This window comes from Colias philodice, chromosome 7, assembly GCF_061535455.1.
Source record: "Colias philodice isolate Cphi_HAF_F1 chromosome 7, ilColPhil1 Martin Lab GWU primary, whole genome shotgun sequence".
NCBI lineage: Eukaryota > Metazoa > Arthropoda > Insecta > Lepidoptera > Pieridae > Colias > Colias philodice.
In genome coordinates this window covers 2,941,764-2,963,324 of record NC_143092.1, presented here as the reverse complement: position 1 = coordinate 2,963,324, position 21,561 = coordinate 2,941,764, and the positions used below count along the sequence as shown (strand labels likewise).

The 21,561-nt window shown below is 34.9% G+C and overlaps 1 protein-coding gene across 1 annotated transcript; it reads right to left on the bottom strand.

Annotated features, from left to right (window-relative positions):
* Nucleotides 1–955: 955 nt before the first annotated feature.
* On the bottom strand, nucleotides 956–6,178 carry LOC149486952 (uncharacterized). The gene is made up of 3 exons (XM_089697300.1): nucleotides 4,882–6,178; nucleotides 4,194–4,837; nucleotides 956–3,981 (listed from the first exon to the last, which is right to left on the bottom strand). The coding sequence occupies exons 1-3, from the start codon at nucleotides 6,144–6,146 to the stop codon at nucleotides 956–958; spliced, it is 4,935 nt and encodes a 1,644-aa protein (XP_089553426.1). The 5' UTR covers nucleotides 6,147–6,178.
* Between the last annotated feature and the right edge of the window lie 15,383 nt (nucleotides 6,179–21,561).

Below are 21,561 nucleotides of genomic sequence, written 5' to 3'. Positions count from 1 at the left end.
CGTATAAAGGTATTTTGTAGCTTCATCACGCTACAACGTCTTCCTATATTTATGTTGATGAAGTTTTACATAATATGAGCTATAGTAAAAGCAGAAACAATATTATCTTAACACTCTCTGTTCTTCATACTGTATTATTTACTTGGAAGCGTTAATAAAAATAATTCATGCCAGCACAGTCACTGCATTGAACTGAATATTATTACATTTGCATAATAAACATCGGTAATTTTAAAGTATCTCGCTGTAGGCGTTACATATTGTAAATGAGTTTTACTGCAAATGCGGAAAATATCTCAATGTTAACTGTGTTGTTAATAATTTAATTTTATCAGGAGTCTGCGAGCGAGTGGAGTCCAGCAGTGTCCAGTGAAAATGAGTTAAAAGGTATTATGGCTTTATACCGATGTGTGAATATGTGACAAATATTTTAAGAGAAATAGAACATTCAAGGAGAATGTTAATTGGTAAACGTATTAAAAAGCTGTATCTTTAACTAGCCGCTCCGCGCAGTTTCACCCCCATAGCTCCTCTCCTGTTGGTCGTAGCGTGATGGTATATAGCCTAAAGCCTTCCTCGATAAATGAGCTATCTAACACCGAAAGAATTTTTCAAATCGGACCAGTATTTCCCGAGATTAGCGCGTTCATACAAACAAACAAACAAACTCTTCAGCTTTATAATATTAGTATAGATTTGACTGCTGATTTATATAAATCTTTCTGAATAGAAGGAAGGAATCTTATTTAAATATAGCGGCTCTAACTCTTTTCAAAATTTTCCTTAATACAATTAACCGATCAAAACATGAATACTAACGAAAGTCTTTACACGAATTTAACATCAAATACATAAAAAATACAAAATAAAATATTACCACATTGCATGCTTTCTTACTAATACGTGCTAATACGAACATAATATGAGGCTCGAGAGCCAACAAAAAAAATCAACATTAGTTGGTAATTGGCAAAAAACACAATTTAGAAACAGGACGTTTAATTACATTGTTTTTACATTTAAGACTGACAACTCGCGTAATTCCGTCCAATCCGGGATGTTTTTCAACTATAATACCATACAACCATCTTCCAGGTGGAAGATCATCCTCCACTACTAACACTAAATCTCCAATTGTAGGTTCAGGAACAATATTGTTCCATTTATAACGATGGTAGAACTGAGTCAAATATTCATTTGACCAACGACGCCAAAAATCTTGTGTCATTTTTTGAGTCATTTGCCACCGTCTGAGGTTTGTGATATTGGATGTTTCGTAATTGACATCAGGGGGTAAAACCAGAGGTTCTCCCACCAAAAAGTGTCCTGGTGTCAGTGGGATTGGATTGTCTGGATTCTCAGTAATTTTAGAAATAGGCCGAGAATTCAGACAAGATTCTATTTGACAAAGTAATGTTGTCATTTCTTCGAATGTTAAAGTTGAATTCCCAACCATGCGTCTTAAATGATGTTTCGTCGATTTTACCCCTGCCTCCCATAGTCCTCCAAAATTTGGGGAATGGGGAGGGATAAAATGCCATTCAGTCCCATTTGTAGCCAGTTGATCTGCAATTTCCTGCGCTATACTCGACCTCTCATGAGCATACAAAGATTTGAGTTCTCGTGCAGCACCCACAAAATTTGTCCCATTATCGCTCCATACTTCAGCGCAATGACCACGGCGTGCTATAAAACGCTTAAACGCTGCTAGAAATCCCTGAGCTGTAAGGTCACTTACTGCTTCGAGATGGATAGCGCGTGTGGCCATACAAATGAATAAGCAAATATATCCCTTGAATGACCGATTACCTCTGCCTTTAGAGGTTCTTATATTAATAGGCCCTGCATAGTCTACTCCACTCTTTAAGAAAGGTCGACAAGCAGTAGATCTTTCAACCGGTAGTTGTCCCATCAACTGGTGTCTTGTGCGAGCGGCATATCGTACACAACGAACGCATTTACGAACACACAGTCGTACTAAATCCTTCGCACCTATTATCCAGTATTTTGATTGCAAATAATTTTGCATCAATTGGGGACCGCCGTGAAATGTTCTCTCATGAGCATCCGCAATAATCAAAGTTGTAAACTGTGATTTGCGCGGAAGAATGATAGGATGTTTTCTCTCATCACTAAGGATTGCCTGCTGCAGTCTGCCACCTACTCGTAGAATACCGTCTTCGTCAACTATTGGATTGAGTGAGGTAAGTCTACTTTTTTTATTTATTTCTTTTTTATTTCTTAAATCTGCAAGCTCTTCACCGAAATGTTTTTCTTGGCATCTTTTAATACATACTTTTAAACTTTCTCTTATTTCAAAACTTGTTATCCAATCCTTATGATCTTCTACTTCCTTTTTTCTCATCCTTTTAATTAGTCTTTTACAGAGTGCAGTAACCCGGAGCAGTCTTCTCAAAGATGAAAACCGTGAGTATATTTCTTCTTCGGGATCTGCTTCATCATCGTGAGTATTTATTAAACAAATTTTCATTTTTCTTTCTTCTAGATGTGTATCTTCTATTTGACCTCTTGTAAAATTTATATCCTTTTCTTGCAGCCACTTCGGCCCTTCCTTCCAGAGTTGAACATCCCATTGCGTTCCGCCACGCGATGCACAATCTGCAGGATTATCTTTTGTAGATACGTGTTGCCATTGCTGCGGTTCCAACGAAGTAATAATCTCCGACACACGGTTGGCGACAAAGGTTTTCCAACGACTAGGTTGTCCTTGAAGCCAAGCGAGCACAATTTGTGAGTCGGTCCACGCATGAATAGAAGATTTCTCCATACCCATGACTTGAGACACTTCTAGTAGCAGTCTTGTGAGTAGTACAGCTCCACAAAGCTCCAATCTCGGAATCGAAACTTGGTTAATGGGCGCTACCTTTGTTTTGGAAGCGATTAATGCAACATTAACCTTCCCATTGGAGTTAACCACTCGCAAGTACACAACTGCCGCAAATGCAACATTTGAAGCATCGCAGAAGCCATGCAATTCGCGAACTGTATCATCATTATTGATGTTAATCCAGCGTGGGATACTAAATTTGGTAAGTGTATCTAATTCACTTCTATACTTGAGCCAGTCCTTCAGTAATTGTGCAGGAAGTTCATCATCCCACTCAATTCCCGAGAGCCATAATTTTTGTATAAAAACTTTGGCTGAAATTATTACTGGCGCAAGCCAACCAACAGGATCAAATAATCGAGAAATTTCTGAAATAACTTTTCTTTTTGTTACAGGAGGAGAGAGCGGTGGAAGCTTTAATACGTATTCAAATTCATCACTTCTTCTGTTCCAGGTAAGTCCTAAAATTTTCATGATTTCATCTATTTTTAGTTTCAGGTTTTCTGCTTGATCTTCAACATCTTCATTAATCTCTTTTATTTCTTCGCTATTACTGCTCCATTTTTGCAAAACAAATCCACCTCCTTGGAGAAGTTGGGTTATTTCCTTATAAATTTGCTTACCTTCTTCCACCGAAAAGCAGCCTGACATAAAATCATCCATGTAAAAATCATGAAGTACCCTTTCAGCAGCCAGCGGATACTTTACTCCATCGTCGTGTGCAACTTGCTGTAATGATTTCACAGCGAGATAAGGTGCTGAAGCCGTTCCAAAGGTAACTCGTAAGAGGCGCAGATGCTGCAGTCCTTGATCTGGATCTTCGCGCCACACAAAACGTTGAAAATCTGTATGTAATTCAGATATTTTTACCTGTCTATACATTTTTATAATGTCAGCGACAAGACAAATTGGATATTGACGCCAACGCATTATAATGTGACGTAAGTCAGGTTGTAGCGATGGGCCTACCATAAGTTCGTCATTCAATGTGATGCCATTGGTTCCTGGACAAGAAGCGTTGAAGACAACTCGGACCGTGATAGTATCCTTATCCTCTCGGATCACTGCATGGTGAGGTAAGTATACAGCATCAGCCGAATCTTCTTCATGAGCTGGCACAGTTTCCAAGTGACCTAAATTTTTATATTCTTCTATGACAGCAGTATACTCAGCCTTAAGTTTGGGATTTTTTAATAAATTATTCTCAAGCCGATTAAATTGTTTTATTGCAATAGCCTTTGAATTACCATATTTGCAATTTGGATCATCGGTTCGAAAAGGTAAATTAACTATATAGCGTCCTGAACTATCTCTCCTAGTAGTTGATGTGTTGTGTGACTCTCACATTTAATTTCCTCCTCTGTAAGAAGTGATTTATCAGAGGCAAATTGATCCGATTCAAGCTCCCAAAACTTCTTCATAAGTTCGTAGTCATCATTTTGATGAATATGATTGCACCAAATAGTGCTGGAGCTCGATCTGGATTGAATTGGACCCGATAGAATCCAACCCAGCTGTGTATTTTGCGCGATTAATGCACTGGGTGAATCCTTGATCAGACCTTCAAGCAAAATCTGCCCATAAACATCTGCTCCAAGGAGCATGTCAATTTTATTTGGTGTTGCAAAGAAAGGATCTGCTAAAACTAATTTAGAAACTTCAGGACTAAGATTAACAACAGCATTCCTTTCCGGAAGTACTGAGGTGAGCTTATTGAGCACAAAAGCTTGAACGCAAATTTTAAAGTTGCAATGGCGTGATTGAATCTCAATTTCTACCCTCGCTTTAGAGGCAACAGAACTTGAGTGGTCACTACCCAAACCAATAATGGAGCTTTTGTGTGGAATCTTTCTTAGCCCAAGAAGTTGAACGGCAGCTTCAGTCAAAAATGAAGCCTGTGATCCTTGATCAATGAGACATCTTAACGTGATCAATGAGCCTGTGTGTGACCTGGCATTAACTAATGCGGTGGCAAGTAAAACTTGTCCACTGAAACGTGAAAAGCAGGCTTTGATATTATTAATATTTTTTACCTGTGTTGATGTAGATGCTGTTGCTTAGCATCTGATTCTGCCTCACTCATTTGAGGCTGCGACGGAAGCGATACATTTTTGGGATGTAGTAAAGAATGATGTTTCTTCTTGCAAATACGACACCTGGAAGACTGGCGACACGAATATACATTGTGACCTGCACCAAGACAATTAAAACAAAGATTATGTGATTGGACAAAATTCCGTCGAGTATCAGTCATTTCCCTTGAAAAACTTTTACAATTTCGCAAATGATGATCATCAGAACAATAAATACATTTTAAATTAGAAATATGAAACGCTTTCGGAGTAACATTCGTTCTATATTGTTGACTATTTTGTTTAGCTACCTTAGGATCAATAAATTCTAATGAACGTGAGCGGATTTCTAAAAATTCTATAAATTCTTTATATGTTGGTAATAAATTACAATTTTTACTACTTTGCAGTTCCCACTGCTTACGGGACTCGGAGTCTAATTTTAAGCTTACAATATAAATAACAATAGTGTCCCAAGTACTTACATCTATTGACAAATTTTTAAGTGCAAACATACATTCATTAGTAGTATCTAATATTTCGCGTAACGCTGTAGCTGATTCAGTTGTTACCGTTTTTTGATTCATAAATTTCTTTAAGATACAATTGGCAAGATACTTTTTGTTGCTGTACCGATCTTCAAGCTGTTTCCAACATAAATTATAATTTTCTGCAGTTATTGGTATGTGTCGCAAGAACTGTTCCGCTTCTCCAGTGAGTTGACATTTTAAATAATGTAAACGTTGAACATCATCCAATGTAGGGTTACTATGTACCAGTGACAAAAACAGGTCTCGGAAGCTCGTCCATTCTGCATATTTCCCGGAGAAATGTGGAATAGTAATCTTTGGTAATTTAAAACCTTGTTGATTCGAATCTGAAGCTGTGGTGCTGCCATCTGGCGCATGATGTACAGTGGTTGATTTAACCGCTAAATTAGCTCGAGCTTCCCTCAACTCATACTTATAATCGATGTATTGTTCTTCGCAATTGCCATATGTATCAGCCTTGACATAAGTAGTAGCATTCAATTTATCACTTTCCGAAACTTGAATAATTTGCGTGTGAGTTTGCAAAAACTGAGACCAAAGTTCTTCAAGCGCATCTAATCTTGTCGATAAATACGCATCATTCGCTAAACGTTCTTTAGGCGATTTCTTAAAATTAGATCTAGCTTTTGTAATTCGATCATATATATTGTTTTGCACTTTAATATAAGATTCCATCTTTCAAATACAAAAACTAACAAACAAAATGAATACACAAACAAAATGAATATACAAAAAACTTTATAAAAATTTATAGGTTAAATATTGTACATATGTAATCTAATAAATTAAATATATTAACTTGATATTTACTATAATCCGACAAATCCGACAAAGATTTAAAATACAATATTCATAGACTGATACGCATTCACAGATTATAATAAGTACTTAGGTTATTACGTTTTAAGTTTCAGCGAAACACGTAACCTTGACCTATTTAACACGTCAATCTTTAAAGTACAAATCAATTTATTTTGTAATAGCAATTAGCAAGTTTTATATACGATTTACTTAAAGTCCCAATATATAAAAGTCCAATTATGTATTAAGATATCTCGAATGTACTCACGGTTTGTCCACTTATTTACTCACTCACAGCACTTATACACAAAATAACCTCCAGATGCAGATGTGAAGACGCGATGATAGAACACCCAACTCGATGTCACGCTGACCGTTATAGTTGTATGTACGTACTATTAGTCGTAATCCACCAATAATAATTTCATCGATATTGTCGTAACTCCAAAGCCAGTATTCTCCAGTATCGTTATATATTATATATTATATCCGGCAATCGTAAGGACCATGAACAAAAACTCCTTTTTTATGTATCGCTTTCAATTTAATTCCTTCCAACAAAACGTTAAGATGACACAAGTGATAATGAGTAATGACAATGCAAATCGCAATTCGTGTGAACAATAAAAATATAACATAAAGTGACGGTAGGTCGAAAAACATACGTCGTAAACAAACTCTTTTGATCTTCAAAATAATACTGGAAAACTAAAGCAGATCTTCAAATGGTTCGTATGAAAAATGAAATGTAAAACATTGTAATATTTATCACTGCAAATATATTAATATAACGTCGAATGAAGTTCGTCAATAATAGATAATATCACTTCACTAAAGCTTATTAAAGTTTTCGATGAGTAAAACTTCTTCAAGGAATGAAAAATATAATGAAATTAAGCAGGATATTGGAAAATCGAGATGAGTATTAATTTTGTTCAATACTTAACTCAATTTTCTATACAACAATTTCTTTGGCATATCTAAATTTACAAGCATGAATAATACATAATAAATATGTTTAACATCGTTACCATGTCTACATAAGAATCCACATCGATTTCATCTAAATATAGAAATGAACGCCATGATTAATTATTATATAAAGGCCTTTAATTAATTTCACCAAACTAACAACACCCTAAAGATCATAGCGCGATGTTATAAACCCTTTAATTTCAAAACATTCTTGAGATAATATTATTCTTGTAAACTAGTTAAGTTCCACTAAAATCCGGTGAAATCCAGATATAAACTAAGCTGTTAATCTGTTATCTCGCGTTGAAATAATATAAACTGCTGCCCGCATACAATTTCGTGGCTTAAAAAACTAATTAAAGTTATCTAGCCAACGCAAAGTCGATGTCACAAGCGCGGCTCGTTATATTTAGATGGTAGACGTTACCTACCTTAATCACGTTAATAACTTTTAGTACGTGTTAGTTTATCGACTTAGCTTAGTTTAGATTATGTTAATCGAAGTTTCATATGCGATACGATATTGTTATTGTAAGCCAATTGAAAAGTTAGACGAGTGAAATGTAGAATCGCTAGAATGAGATGAAAATGGCGTCCTTTTCTATGTACCTAATTCATTAGTAATAGCAGGATAGTAAGTGATTTTTTTTAACTCGATATAAAAATTACAGCACACAATCTTACTGTTACGACTGTACCTCATTAGAAATATACAGGGATATTTAGTAATTTTACTGTCTCCGATTTTATCGTCCGATATATCGCATCGGATGGTGTGAATGCACGGTAGATTTAATGTGATTTGTATGTAATTTGAGGTGAATCGCAAGTTAATACATGATTACGTTTGGAATAGACTTAGGTATTTGTTACTCAGAGAAGACTTTCATATCAAAATTAAAATTAAGTAGAAAAAGCTCGGGGTCGTGGAACAAAAAAAATATCTACTTAATATTACTGAGTTCACAGTAAAAATGAATTAACAGTATTTATATTTATCTAGATTCAAGATAATCCCGCTTTCACCTGCTTTAAGATTCAGTACCTAGAGCCGTTTGATTAAAAACTAAAGAATCTGTTTACAAGAGCTAAGCTGTTTCTTTTACATGCGGTTTTGCATCATCATATAAAAATTGATTACAGACATATAGATATTGTTTCGAAAGCAGTTACTTCAAGAAGAGGCAATAAACTCTTGAAATGCGTTATTCAAATCAAAATTCCTATTATTTACTACAATATCTTCACATAGGATCGACCCTTAATAAAAAAGCAAGTAAATATTGTGACCATAAATCATAAAAATACAAAAAATCAACATTCCGCAACTTTTTTAATTATAATTACTTTAAACCATGTCCCTGTTCTATACAACTTTGCAAGAACTCTCTGGAGTCTAGAAGCATAATCTAGTACTTTGTACATTTCGGGGGAAACTAGTGATTATTTAAAGTTTAGTCTGTCATAGTGTATTTATTATTTTATATACCATAATCCAGAGGCGGCTCGCCCTAAGGAGCGCTGGTGCAGTGAACTCCCATAAATAATTATAATAAAATCATACTCCTTAATTTAATTATTAACATTAATTATTACTATTTAAAATCAATCGTAATCTTTAAAACTACTGTTAATACCCATGAATATATCCATCATTCCATCATCCCATACACCTGTATAATACCTACTGTATTATGTAACGCGCGAAGCGGAGCGCTCACGATTGCGCTCCAATGAAAAAAGATTTAGTACATTTCCTAATACGAAATCCAATAGGAGTGAAAGAGAGGGTTTTGCCAGAGCCCTGCGCGTGAAACTAAAGATTTTCTATGGAAAAGTAGCAAAATTCGGAGCGCCGCACCCGCAAACGTTGCCGGTTCGTTTTTACCGCCCTGCAGGACAGCGATTGCGACGTTGCCAGTTGCCACGTCTATAATATAAACAAACACTCGACTCTCGAGTCAACTTCAATGCACGCGCGCGATTCATGCAATTTTCTAATTAAAATTATAAAATACGTGTTGAAATAGCCTGTAGTTATCAGTATTACTTGTGAGTGTTAAAATGAACAATAATTATAATGTGGCGTTCATTAAAAAGTGTGATAAAACGTTACAAATTCGGCTTGAATGTAAAGCTAAGGGACCGCCACGGCTTGAACTTGATCTTACGCAAAAATGTACGACAAAAACGAAAACATATACGCGAAAACACCGTGGTTGTGTGGTTGTGATGAAAGCAACAACAGACATTTACGAATGTCTTGTCGCTTTAAGTTATATATTTATTTATTTATTTATTTATACTCTTTATTGTGCTGCCAAAATACATAAAATACAAACAAAACTTATTCTAAGAGAAAAACAGCACAGAAGGCGGCCTTATCACTTAAGAGTGATCTCTTCCAGGCAACCAACTGATAGAAAGGATAAATAATAAACTAGAAATAGGAGGTAGGTAGGTAGAAAGTATACGCAAAGATAAATAAATAATAATGTTATACAAAGATAACAAAATACTATTAAATAAAGATTATAGATAAACTAAACACTATAAAATAAACACATACATAAACAAAAATAAACATAACATAAGTAAAAAAATATATACCTATATATATATATATACATTTACATACATATGAATACATATACATATAAAATAATAAAAGACAAAGGACAAGGAGTCATTAAAGAAATAATATACATATTATAATACATATAATGAGCTAAATATGCTATACCGAGTCAAAAGCCAAATTTAAATAGTGATTTCGGACGAGATTTTTAAAACAAGCAAGGGATTGGGCTTGTCTGATGTTTATCGGCAGTTCATTCCATAGGTTTATAGCAGTGACTGTAAAGGAATTACCAAAGTAATGAGTGCGACGAAAAGGAGTAGACAGAACAAGCCTATCGACCGAACGAAGAGAATAGCTTTCACAATGCAGGAAGTTGAATTTCGTTTTAAGATAGGAGGGGGTCTTAGGGTCAAAAAGGATACGGTACAGGAGAAGCAAATAATGCACATTCCGGCGAAGACGAATTGGGAGCCACTTGAGTTTCTTGCGGAAAGAGGAGACGTGGTCGTATTTACGGAGACCAAATACGAACCGAATACCGTAATTCTGAAGTCGCTCAAGTTTGTCTAGTTGCTCAACTGTTAAATCAGGAAAGCATGCATCAGCGTAATCAATAATGGGAAGGAGTAGGGACTGTGCTAACATAATTTTTGTCGGTATGGGTAAGAAGTTACGCAGACGTCGTAGAGAACTAGACGCGGCGTAAAATTTCCGACCAAGTTCTTGAATCTGGTGAGACCAAGATAAAGTTTGATCTAAGTGAATACCTAAGTTTTTAACATGCTTACTAAAAGGTATTATAACACCGTTAATATGTACAGCAGGCAATATACCCCAGTCAACCTCAGATATTTGGTAAGGACTACCAACTACAATAACCTGGCTTTTTGCGGGGTTGATCTTAAGGCCGAATTGATCGCACCAAATGACAATTTTAGCCAGTTCATTGTTAATAAAATGAACAGCATTTGGTAGTTCATCGAGCGTAGAATGGGTATAAATTTGTAAGTCGTCAGCAAACATATGGTAGGGAGAAGTTAATTGAGAAGTGAGATTATTTATGAAAATGGCAAAGAGAAGAGGTGACAAGACGCCACCCTGAGGCACACCGGCGGAAACTGCGCACCAAGTTGACTGTTTTTCATCCAACAAAACACGCTGCCGCCGATCGCCCAGGTAACTTGAAAACCAATCAAGAACTGTCGATGAAAAGTTAATGAGACGAAGCAAACTCAGCAGAATATCATGATTTACCATGTTGAAGGCATTGCTAAAATCAAGAAGTGCTAAAACTGTGAGTTGCTTGCTATCCATACCGTAACGAATGTCATCTGTAACTTTAACAAGTGCAGTGGTCGTACTATGACCAGGACGGAAACCAGACTGATAAGGACTAAGGATATTATTAATGTTAAGGAAAGTGCTAAGCTGGGAATGGATAAGGCGCTCGAGTACTTTGGACAAAAATGGTAGGATGGAAATAGGACGGAAATCGGATAAGTTTGATGGATTAGGTTTTTTGGGGAGGGGAATGATGTGAGCATCCTTCCAGGAGCTAGGAAAAGTTCCGGAGATGATTGAAAAATTTAGGATATGGGTAATGACGGGAATAATGATATCAAGGATAGGAATGATCATATTACGACTGATAAGATCAGTACCGATGGCATTCGACGATATGGACAGGGTAGCCCTCTTAACTTCATCAACAGAACTTTGTTTAAAAATAAACGGAGGAAAATCAGGAGTAGAAGCGGTAGAAAGATTATTAAGGGTAGAGTTAATTTTTACAGTGGCGTTAAGTGAAGATGAAGAAGCAAAGTGAGAATTTAAATTATCCAGGTTGATGTTACATGAAGGGAAGGTATGGGAAGATTTACCAACTCCTAGAGATTTTAAAAATTTCCATATTTTAACAGGGTCGCCGTTCTCGACCGACTTGTGAATATGACGTCTTTGTGCATCCCTACACAATACGTTGCAACGATTACGTATAGTTTTATATTTATCCTGCATCTCAGTGGATTTGGCCATCTTCAGTTTGGTCTTAGCACGATGTTTTTTACTAAGAAGGGATTTTATTTCTGGAGACAGCCACGGAGCAGGTGTGTGTTTTTTCCTAACAGGTCTTAAAGGAGCATGTTTATCATACAGTGCGAGCATAATATCGTTGAATAAGTTCACTTTGAGATCCATTGTATCTGCGTCAAAAACTGTTTGCCAATCACACTCAGAAGCATCAAGTCGAAGTTGGTCGTGATCCATACCGGCAAAATTACGCAGCAGGATAGATGAAGGTTTGAGCTTAGGAGGACGGAGTTTATAGGATAAGAAGATGAGGTCGTGATAGGAAAATTCATCAGCAGAGCACTGACCATGTTTGGATACGGAAAGGGGAGAGGAGACAATGATGAGATCAAGAAGGGAAGGGGAGCAGCCAGGAGAAAAATGTGTAGGATTAAGCGGCAGTATATGGAGATTATGTGAATTTAGGAGAGAGTATAATTTCTTACTTCGGTGGTCATTCTTAAGTAAGCATGTATTAAAGTCGCCCATGAGAATAAGATGATTATACTCAGGAGTAAGGTCATCAAGGAGAAGGTCAAAGGAAGAGAAATAGTTATTGGTCAAAGAAGGACTATAGAAGACGCCGAGGAGAATTTTGGAATGAGGAAGTTGGACTTCTATAAGGAGATGTTCGGTAGTATTGCTTGGAGGGGGTTGGGAGGAAGATTGGATCATTTTGAAGGGGATATGAGTCCGAAGATAAATTGCTACTCCACCACCACCTCTGCCAATACGATCGTTTCGGATAAGATGGAAACCGGGAAGGGAATAATTGGCTGAAGGAAGGGAAGGCTTGAGCCATGATTCGGAAACCAGGATAGCGTGGATATTATTGGATACGAATGATGCAAGCATATCAGGAAAGTGAGCCGGAATGCTCTGTGCATTAATGTGAACGACATTAAAATTTTTCTGAAGATTATTAAACAGAGTAGGGAGAGCAAGGGAGAGGGGAGAGGAAGCACTATGAAAACTATTCTCATCGCTGCTTAAAGAATCCGGTGACGTTGTTTGACTGCAATCATGATACTCGGAATGTTCAGAACTGATATTTAACATTATAAAAAATATAAAGATTAATAATAATAATAATATACTACTTATATAATAAAAAATAAAAATAAAATAATATTTAAAAAAACAGAATAGATAACTAATATCAGCTAAAAAAATAAAAATAAACGTATTTATACTTTACACCTCGTACTCTCCGGAATTTATCTATAAATTAAACAAGTATACAAGCCAAAAAGTAATAAAATAAAAAAAAAAAAACGAAACTTAAAGGTAAATGACAATTCCAAGAGCTAATTTACAAATGGCAACATTATCTTAAAATAAGAATTTGACATTTGACAGACTTACATTGACAATAAATTGACACTTGACAGTTGACAACTTTTAACAGAATACAAATTGTAAAACGTAAACAAACAAAAGTAAACGCAGTTAATTAAAAAGAAGGTAGTAAAACATAATTTAATATAGCAGAAGGTAGATAGACGTTGTATATTTATATAGTAGTATCAAATGGTGGAACTAACATATAAAGACAATTGATAAAAACGGTAATAACTAATAATACATAATAGAAGAAACGGAAACATTGAAAAGGATGATCATTTGAACAATGTACATAATAAATATTATATTATTTGGTACTATTGTTATTTGGTGCCTTTAACAAGCCTTTTTGAGCGAACGACTATCTTACTATCTTTGGTGGAAATATGGGATGAAGCAGAGGTACCTGGATTGGGTTTGTCTTGTGATGCAGATATAGGCTTAAAATCAGCGATACTCTCCACGCGATGGCGAACACCTCCGGATCCGATGACAAATATGTGGCCATTTCTTGTCCAGCATTTAGTGACACCAAAATGTTCCCGAGCAGCCATAAAAACCTCATGTCTGCTTTTGGTAAGAAACTCCGAGAGAGTGATTCCCGTACCCTTGAGACTTATTTTGGATGACCAGATGAGCTCCTTGTCGGACAAGTTACGGAGTTTACAGAGAATTGGTCGTGGTTTGTTCTCTTTGGGGCTTCCCAACCTATGGCAGCGACTCACTCCATTGCTTGACAAATTAGGCAATTTTAAGTGGGTGGATAATACATTCAAAGTTTCAGAGGTCACATTTTCATCTTTGTGCTCCGGAACACCATGCAGCAATAAAATCTTCCTTCTACTTCTCATCTCCTGATTGTCATATAACTTATAAAGGCAATCAACCTGAGTCTGTAGACATTGCAGGGATGTTATAACGAAGGAGCGGAAAGCTGTAAAATCGGATGCCAACCTAGTCGGGGGACTGGCCAACGAAGTGGTAGTGGATGTTTTTTTAAGATCCTCTTGGAATTCCAGCATTCTTTTGTTAAACATCTCCGACATCTGTGCCATGGATTCTTTAATTGACAATAAATCTGTGTTTTCATTCATTGTACAGTTTGTAAAAGTGAAGTCCAGAGAGGTTATGAATGACAAAGTAAAAAAAAAAAAAGTAGTGAAATTGTTGGTTTATACTATGAGTTTGAGTGTTAATTTTGTGGGAAAATGGTCCGGTAAGTACGTAGGTGGTTTATAGCATTATTTATTATACTTTTAAAAATAAATACCAATTAAATAGCATGGAGTAAATTAATTGCGTGTGTACTTTTTTACGCCTACCGCCCAAAAAAAAAAAAAAAAAAAAAAAAAACAAACTCTTCAGCTTTATAATATTAGTAAATATTTAACCGTACATAGACGAACATTTCCACATTGAAAGAGTTTAACAAAATAACTAGTTTCACTAACATATTATACCTTAGAACATAGAGGTGTGATAAAAACTAAATGAAACACTGAATGAATTTTTTAAATGTACTAATTACTTAAAATATTCATTTCGCAAGCACCTTTTATCTGCGAACTGCGAAGCCGACCCAGTAGCCGCTTCTCGCTAAAATTAGTTTATACAGTGCTTTAACATGGCTTGTTTAATAAAAGTACCTGAATATTAGCAAAGTTTTTCATAAAAACTTTCCCGGTAAGAAATAAAAGTAAATACAATATTTCATTTCACTTTGTGCTTGTTCGTATGAATACAAATTTGGGTAGCGAGTTTAGTACACAAACATTATTTGATGTATAAACAGTAATTGTTAATTTGTGGAAACTCAATATTTTCGTAAAGTAATATATTGATGGTTTTCGATTTATTCTGTGCAATAAATCTGTTATTATGAAGATATAGTACCTACTATGGTCCATGTTAGCATATTAGCCTTGTCACAGATAGGAGTTAATTAGGATAGATCTTAATTAAGTATTCTAAGAAATAAGAAAAGTAATGAAATTTGTTAATATAGGTTTATTTTTATAAAACCGTTATTGTGGTGCTTCGATATATTCTTATATTTTCGTACAAATGTATTGAAAGCATACCTAACTAATAAAGAAATTCGCGTGGGATGTGAGAATCCTATCACCTTATTCGTATTTTATCAATATTTTTTCTTTAGAAACCATCCTGTTGGCATGCCGTAAATAAACACCGTTATTTTTTAATAAAAAAGAAACAATTGTTATGCGAAACAGATAAATATTAGTAAATTCGTGTTACTGAAATTTTTTTATTACATTGTTAGGTAGCTACGTAGATAGGTTGTGTAACAAATTTTTTTGCAATCATTTTATTTATTCCTTAATTGGCGTTTTGATACAATTTATAACGATACTCAGAAATACAGATTATACTCATAAAATTGTATTTAAATAAAATTGTATTATTAAGGCGTTGTGATTTTATTTTAATCTTTTATCCTCTATAATTCATTTTTACATTGAATGCTTAAAATATCACTGAAAATAAAAATTCAAACATCAGCAATACTTATTGTGCACTTTGCATTAATTGTAAACTGAGAATCCTTTTTCAGTACGAAGTAATATTATCTCAATGTTTCAGTATAAAAAATGAATTTTGTGTATTTATATATACAAAAACAATGTTCGGAATTTACCTTCAACTATTTCACCTTCTAATTTTTAAACTAGTTAAAAGTCCCATGTCCCTATGGGGTGAGTTCCCTTGTCTAGTCAAGTCAACAGCCAGTTGAATAGAAAGGATATTTCCGTAGCTAAAAACAGTTTTAGCAAGGCATTCATCAGATCCGTTGACACACGATGGGTCACGCAACAACCTTTATGTCAACGTCACAGACTATACACGGGTATTTCTTTTGATCGCACAGATAATATAAGTTTTGTGGACATATGAAAGTAGTGTTTGTTGTGTTAGTTTATGAACGTGTAAATAGAGCGTGTGTGCTTTTATGTAAAATAACACATTTTATAATGTGAATAGCATTTCATTAATAACTAAACTGATAGTCTTTCTAAAAATTACAATACTTTGTAACAAACCGTTAGCCATTATAACATAGATTTTGTAATCAATTTTAATGAAAATGTAAAATTAAAAAGACGTGTGGCACTCGGGGACTGCCGCGGTAAAGCTATTGCATAGCATGCCTTCAAGCCACACCTCCGTGTCCGTCGGAGTGGGGAGCGTGAGGTATTTTCGTTACGGAATTTCTCGATTCGGTCCCCGTGCTCAAAGCCCGCGATAGAAGCTATGCAATAGCTTAAAAATAAATATAAGACAAGATTATTATTAAAAAAACAAAATACCCGACTGCACACTAAATAAAGGGAAATTTAGAAAAAATATTATTATGTCTTTATCCCGTGGGACTTTTAGGATAAAATGTATCCTATGACACTCCCGTAATCAAGACAAATCTAACGATACCTCATACATCAAAACCCATCAAGCCGTTTAGGCTACAGGTGGTCACAAAGGAAAAGACATACATACATACTTACATACACTCGAAAAACATTACCCTCCTTCTTTGGCAGTCGGGTAAAAAATAAGAGAAAATCATCTAAGAGCTACACACGAATTCATAAACCATCATAAATGTAATCCCCATAGATTTATTCACACATAGTTTGAGTACCCGCACTACACTAACACGTAAAACATTTCTATTTAGTACTTTTTGATCTCGTTTGAACCGTGAAATAAGAACGTGAGCAATGTAATGAATTTTTGAAAGCGAAAGGATTAACCGTACCCAGAGGATTATACTTTATTTTCTACATTTGCGAAACGCAAGCAAACCGAATGATAAAATATGTATGGGTGTGGGCTGAAGCCCATGATACATGTGAATTCACTCAGAATCAAAATATCTTCAGATCGCAGTAATTACGTAATAAATTAGGAATTATTGGAAATAAATACGATTTGTAGAGCAAAGTATCTACTTAGGTATGTACGCTATTTATGTCATATGTGAAGTTATTTCATAAATTATCGACATATTTTGAGCTGTATATATATATAATGACTTTAATTACTAGTATGGAATATTGTTTCCTGCCCGTAATTCTATTTCAATTGATTTGATGGATTTGAATGATTTATATAATATAGAATGTAGTAATGAAATGTGTCTTTAAGTATTTAATAGTCATTATATTAGTAACAGATAGGAAATTAGTCATACACATTTATGACACACATCTTGCGTTTTATGAAAGTATTTTTATAAATAAGTCATTTTTCTTCGCAAAAAGGAACCTAACAAAGATTTTATTTATACACTATGTGTTACATTTATAAGAGTATTTTTAGAAATTAATAAGGATTTAAAAACAATGTTTATAATCTCCATTTTCTTCTCAATTGAACCTCTGTTTAGAATACAAGCTATTGTGATTATCTTTTTTACACAAAATCTGTGAAATACAAGCTGAAATCGGATAGGTACAAAGCTATCCTTATATTTTGTTCTTATTATCTCGTTATAAATAATATAACATTGTGCTAAAATAATGTAGCTCATAAACACTTCTATACAAGCCCTTTGATAGAAGAGACTAACAGCGAAGCCTTTATAACAGTGTTCTTTTAGCATCATTTTGTAGAAAATGTATATTTATATAAATAGGAGAGCATTTACCTTGTTACTTTTTACCTGGTATACTCTGCGAATAACGAGAACTGTTAAAGTGAGAGCAATGGTTGAGAGTAAAATTTCAAGGTCGCGTCATGGCAATACCGGCACGTCATGGAGGAAGGCGACAATTATGGTATCTTTTAATCTTGCTAAAGAAGTTTCACTTTTAACACGTGTGCTCGGCACACACGCTCTTTTTTATATAAAAAAACGAAACCCAAAAAAAACTAGCCACTGTCGAGCATTGTAACGTATCAACCGCAAAAGCCAGCGAAAAACAAATTCCACGGCCAACGTTGATCGGTGAAATATATCGGATATGTGCAGGCCTATCTCCTCGGTCCTCGATCCGTCACAGTACGTGACCTAAAAGAATTCCTTTCCGAAATACGCAGCCATTGTACTGTTGCTAGGGAAATATCCGCATTACCTATGTATAACACGGATTTTCGCGCAAACTTATAACATTTTCGCTATGTAATTTCAGACAATGAAATAGACCGTCGTAAACATGCCTGTTTGGAATAGAATGGAATAGGATGTACATTGTATAATGAATAAACGACATGTTATAAACGGTATTTGTGTACACAAATTCTGTTACATTTATTGTGAATCGTCTGCGTCTCATCTTTTCGTAAAGCTCCCTACAAATTGATGTTCTAAGTGGTGATTATGCTTTTACTGAGATTAGGATATCGCATTTATTTTTAGATTTTTTTACGTATTATTTATTTCTTATTCAACCTTATTTCGTTCCCTTCCAGCCGTTTGTCTTTATAGTCGTATTTATAAGAAATTTGAGCCGACCGACATTAAAAACGCAAAAAAAGAACTTTCTAGACTTGCCGCAACTCCATCATAGTACATCAAAAGCATTTCACGGACATGAAAGAAAAGTTGTGACGATTTATCGCACGCCGGCCGAGGAGAATGGAGTGATTTCCCGTCCTACCATTAAAGTATGCTTTACCTCACTAACCACCTAGTTAGAACTTCACTTTATGAATAACTAGCTTTCCGCCTGCGGCTTCGCCCGCGTTTTCAAAGAAAAACCCGCATAGTTCCCGTTTCCGTGGGATTTCCGGGATAAAACCTAGCCTATGTTACTCGTGGATAATGTAGCTTTCGAATGGTGAAAGAATTTTTAAAATCGGTCCAGTAGTTTATGAGCCTATTCATTACAATCAAACAAACAAACAAACAAAGTTTTCCTCTTTATAATATTAGTGTAGATTCCATCATGACCGGATCTAATGAACCCTTTTTAAGCGTTTCACGATATACTTTTATAGTTTATAGCTAGAGAGCTAGCGCAAAGCTACCTGTATGTATTTGACCAGACCTGGATTTTTGTGTGTTGATTCCCCTATACCTACTATACATGAGATGAGGAGTCACTAAGCCCAGAGTGGTGGACGGGGCGCGCGCTCAGGTAAGACGGGTGGAAATTTTTGGCGAACTTTGAAACCATTTGACCACGTCTGCCATTTTGATATTTGAAAATAGATTATTATTACTATCGGAAAATAACAATGGCAGACCATTATCACGCGGATAACATTCTGGCAGACACTTATAAAAGTGCTGAAAAAAATACAATTTTGAAAGTATTTGACCAGATCTGCCATTCATATATTTTATTTATTAGGGTCTTAAAAACTTATTTTCGAAACGGCAGACATTTTCATTGCGTACAGACTTCAGCAGACAACAAAAACTAGCTACTACATGGTCAGATCTATGCATGTACTATCTCTGTAGCTATTTTTTTTCCATATATATCAATATTATTCTCACTCTAGCCTATAGTATTTTTATTTTATATAGTTACTAGCATTCAAATAGTCTAGGTTTTATACCTGAGAGGGCTCTTTTCGGTTCCCACTCTAACGGTTATTGCCAGATGTTTTCAGTACAGATTAGATACTAGCAGATACATCACTTCCATGCAAAAGTGAAAATTACTACGCTATAAATAGCCTAAAAAATCTTAATAATAATAATTACGCTTCACAGCAAGAAGAAATGTACCATATGTACCCGCACAAAGTCGATATTGTGTTGCCTACCGTTCGACTCAATGGCTAGGGTTGTACCTTTAATAATTATTACTAAACTAATAAACCGAGTGATGCGAAATAACCATAATTCTTTTAGAGTTTGATAAAATGATCAGGCAGGTATTTTCTTTAATCCTTCTCTGAATTCTCGGTTACTAAACTTTTCATTTGTTTTTTTACTTTCACGCCCAACTACTATACAATAATTACGTTGTTTCGGTATTTTGACGAGAAAACGCAGGAAACATCCGTTGTATCATTTTAGATAGATTGTATATTTTGTATCTGTAGAATTGAAATCAAAGCTATGTATATGTTGTCTCCATTCTTTTCTTATCGGATTGTTGATCCCAATGCGAATGCGTCACTTAAATTTTATAAAAGACAATTAAGAACATCAAAAATAAAGTGATACGTCTATATTTCACAGTGCAATATATTATGTAATTAATAATAATTATTAATTACATATATTTATGATAAAATAATTACATCAGATTTAATAATCGCAATTGTTTTGAATGAACATATGAATAAATGATTACATCATAATAGTAATAATCACAATTGTTTTATTTCCCATTTGTTGCAACCCTAGCATATTTTCATGTAGCAGCAGAAGCACCTACACTGGCGGCGCGGCCGCGGCGGCATCGTGCGACATCAAAGGCATTGCCTTACTAGGTAAGTTTGCAATGATTAATTCTTTAATAATTATTTTTGAATTTACTCATTTCTTTTATTATAATATAATTTACGTTTTACTTTTACAGAATCAGATTCAATGGATTATGAAGACGAGTCATACGATAGTGATGATGAATGAACATTTCAATAAATGCATGCGTGTTTTTTTTATGTTGTTTTGTAATTGTTAATTGTTTCTTAAATAAAGAAATTAACTAAATATTTAAATGATGATTTGTTATTTGCAACACAACTTTATATTTGAGATTCTTTACGAATGTATTTAGTTTTGTATCATCAAATTTATAAATTTTATTCCATAGTTTTCAAAATTAAATGTAAATGACCATAAAAACATTAATAAAGTAAATCATTGATGTAAGGTCAGGGAACGTAATACATATATACATCTGACCATGTAGAAGCTAAGTCTTGTTGACTGCTGAAGTCTGTAAAGTTTTGTTGTCTGCTGAAGTCTGTACGCACTGAAAATGTCTGCCGTTTCGAAAATAAGTTTTTAAGACCCTAATAAATAAAATATATGAATGGCAGATCTGGTCAAATACTTTCAAAATTGTATTTTTCTCCGCACTTTCATAAGTGTCTGCCAGAATGTTATCCGCGTGATAATGGTCTGCCATTGTTATTTTCCGATAGTAATAATAATCTATTTTCAAATATCAAAATGGCAGACGTGGTCAAATGGTTTCAAAGTTCGCCAAAAATTTCCACCCGTCTTACCTGAGCGCGCGCCCCGTCCACCACTCTGGGCTTAGTGACTCCTCATCTCATGTATAGTAGGTATAGGGGAATCAACACACAAAAATCCAGGTCTGGTCAAATACATACAGGTAGCTTTGCGCTAGCTCTCTAGCTATTACGTTGAATCCTCGTAGTTAGGCACTT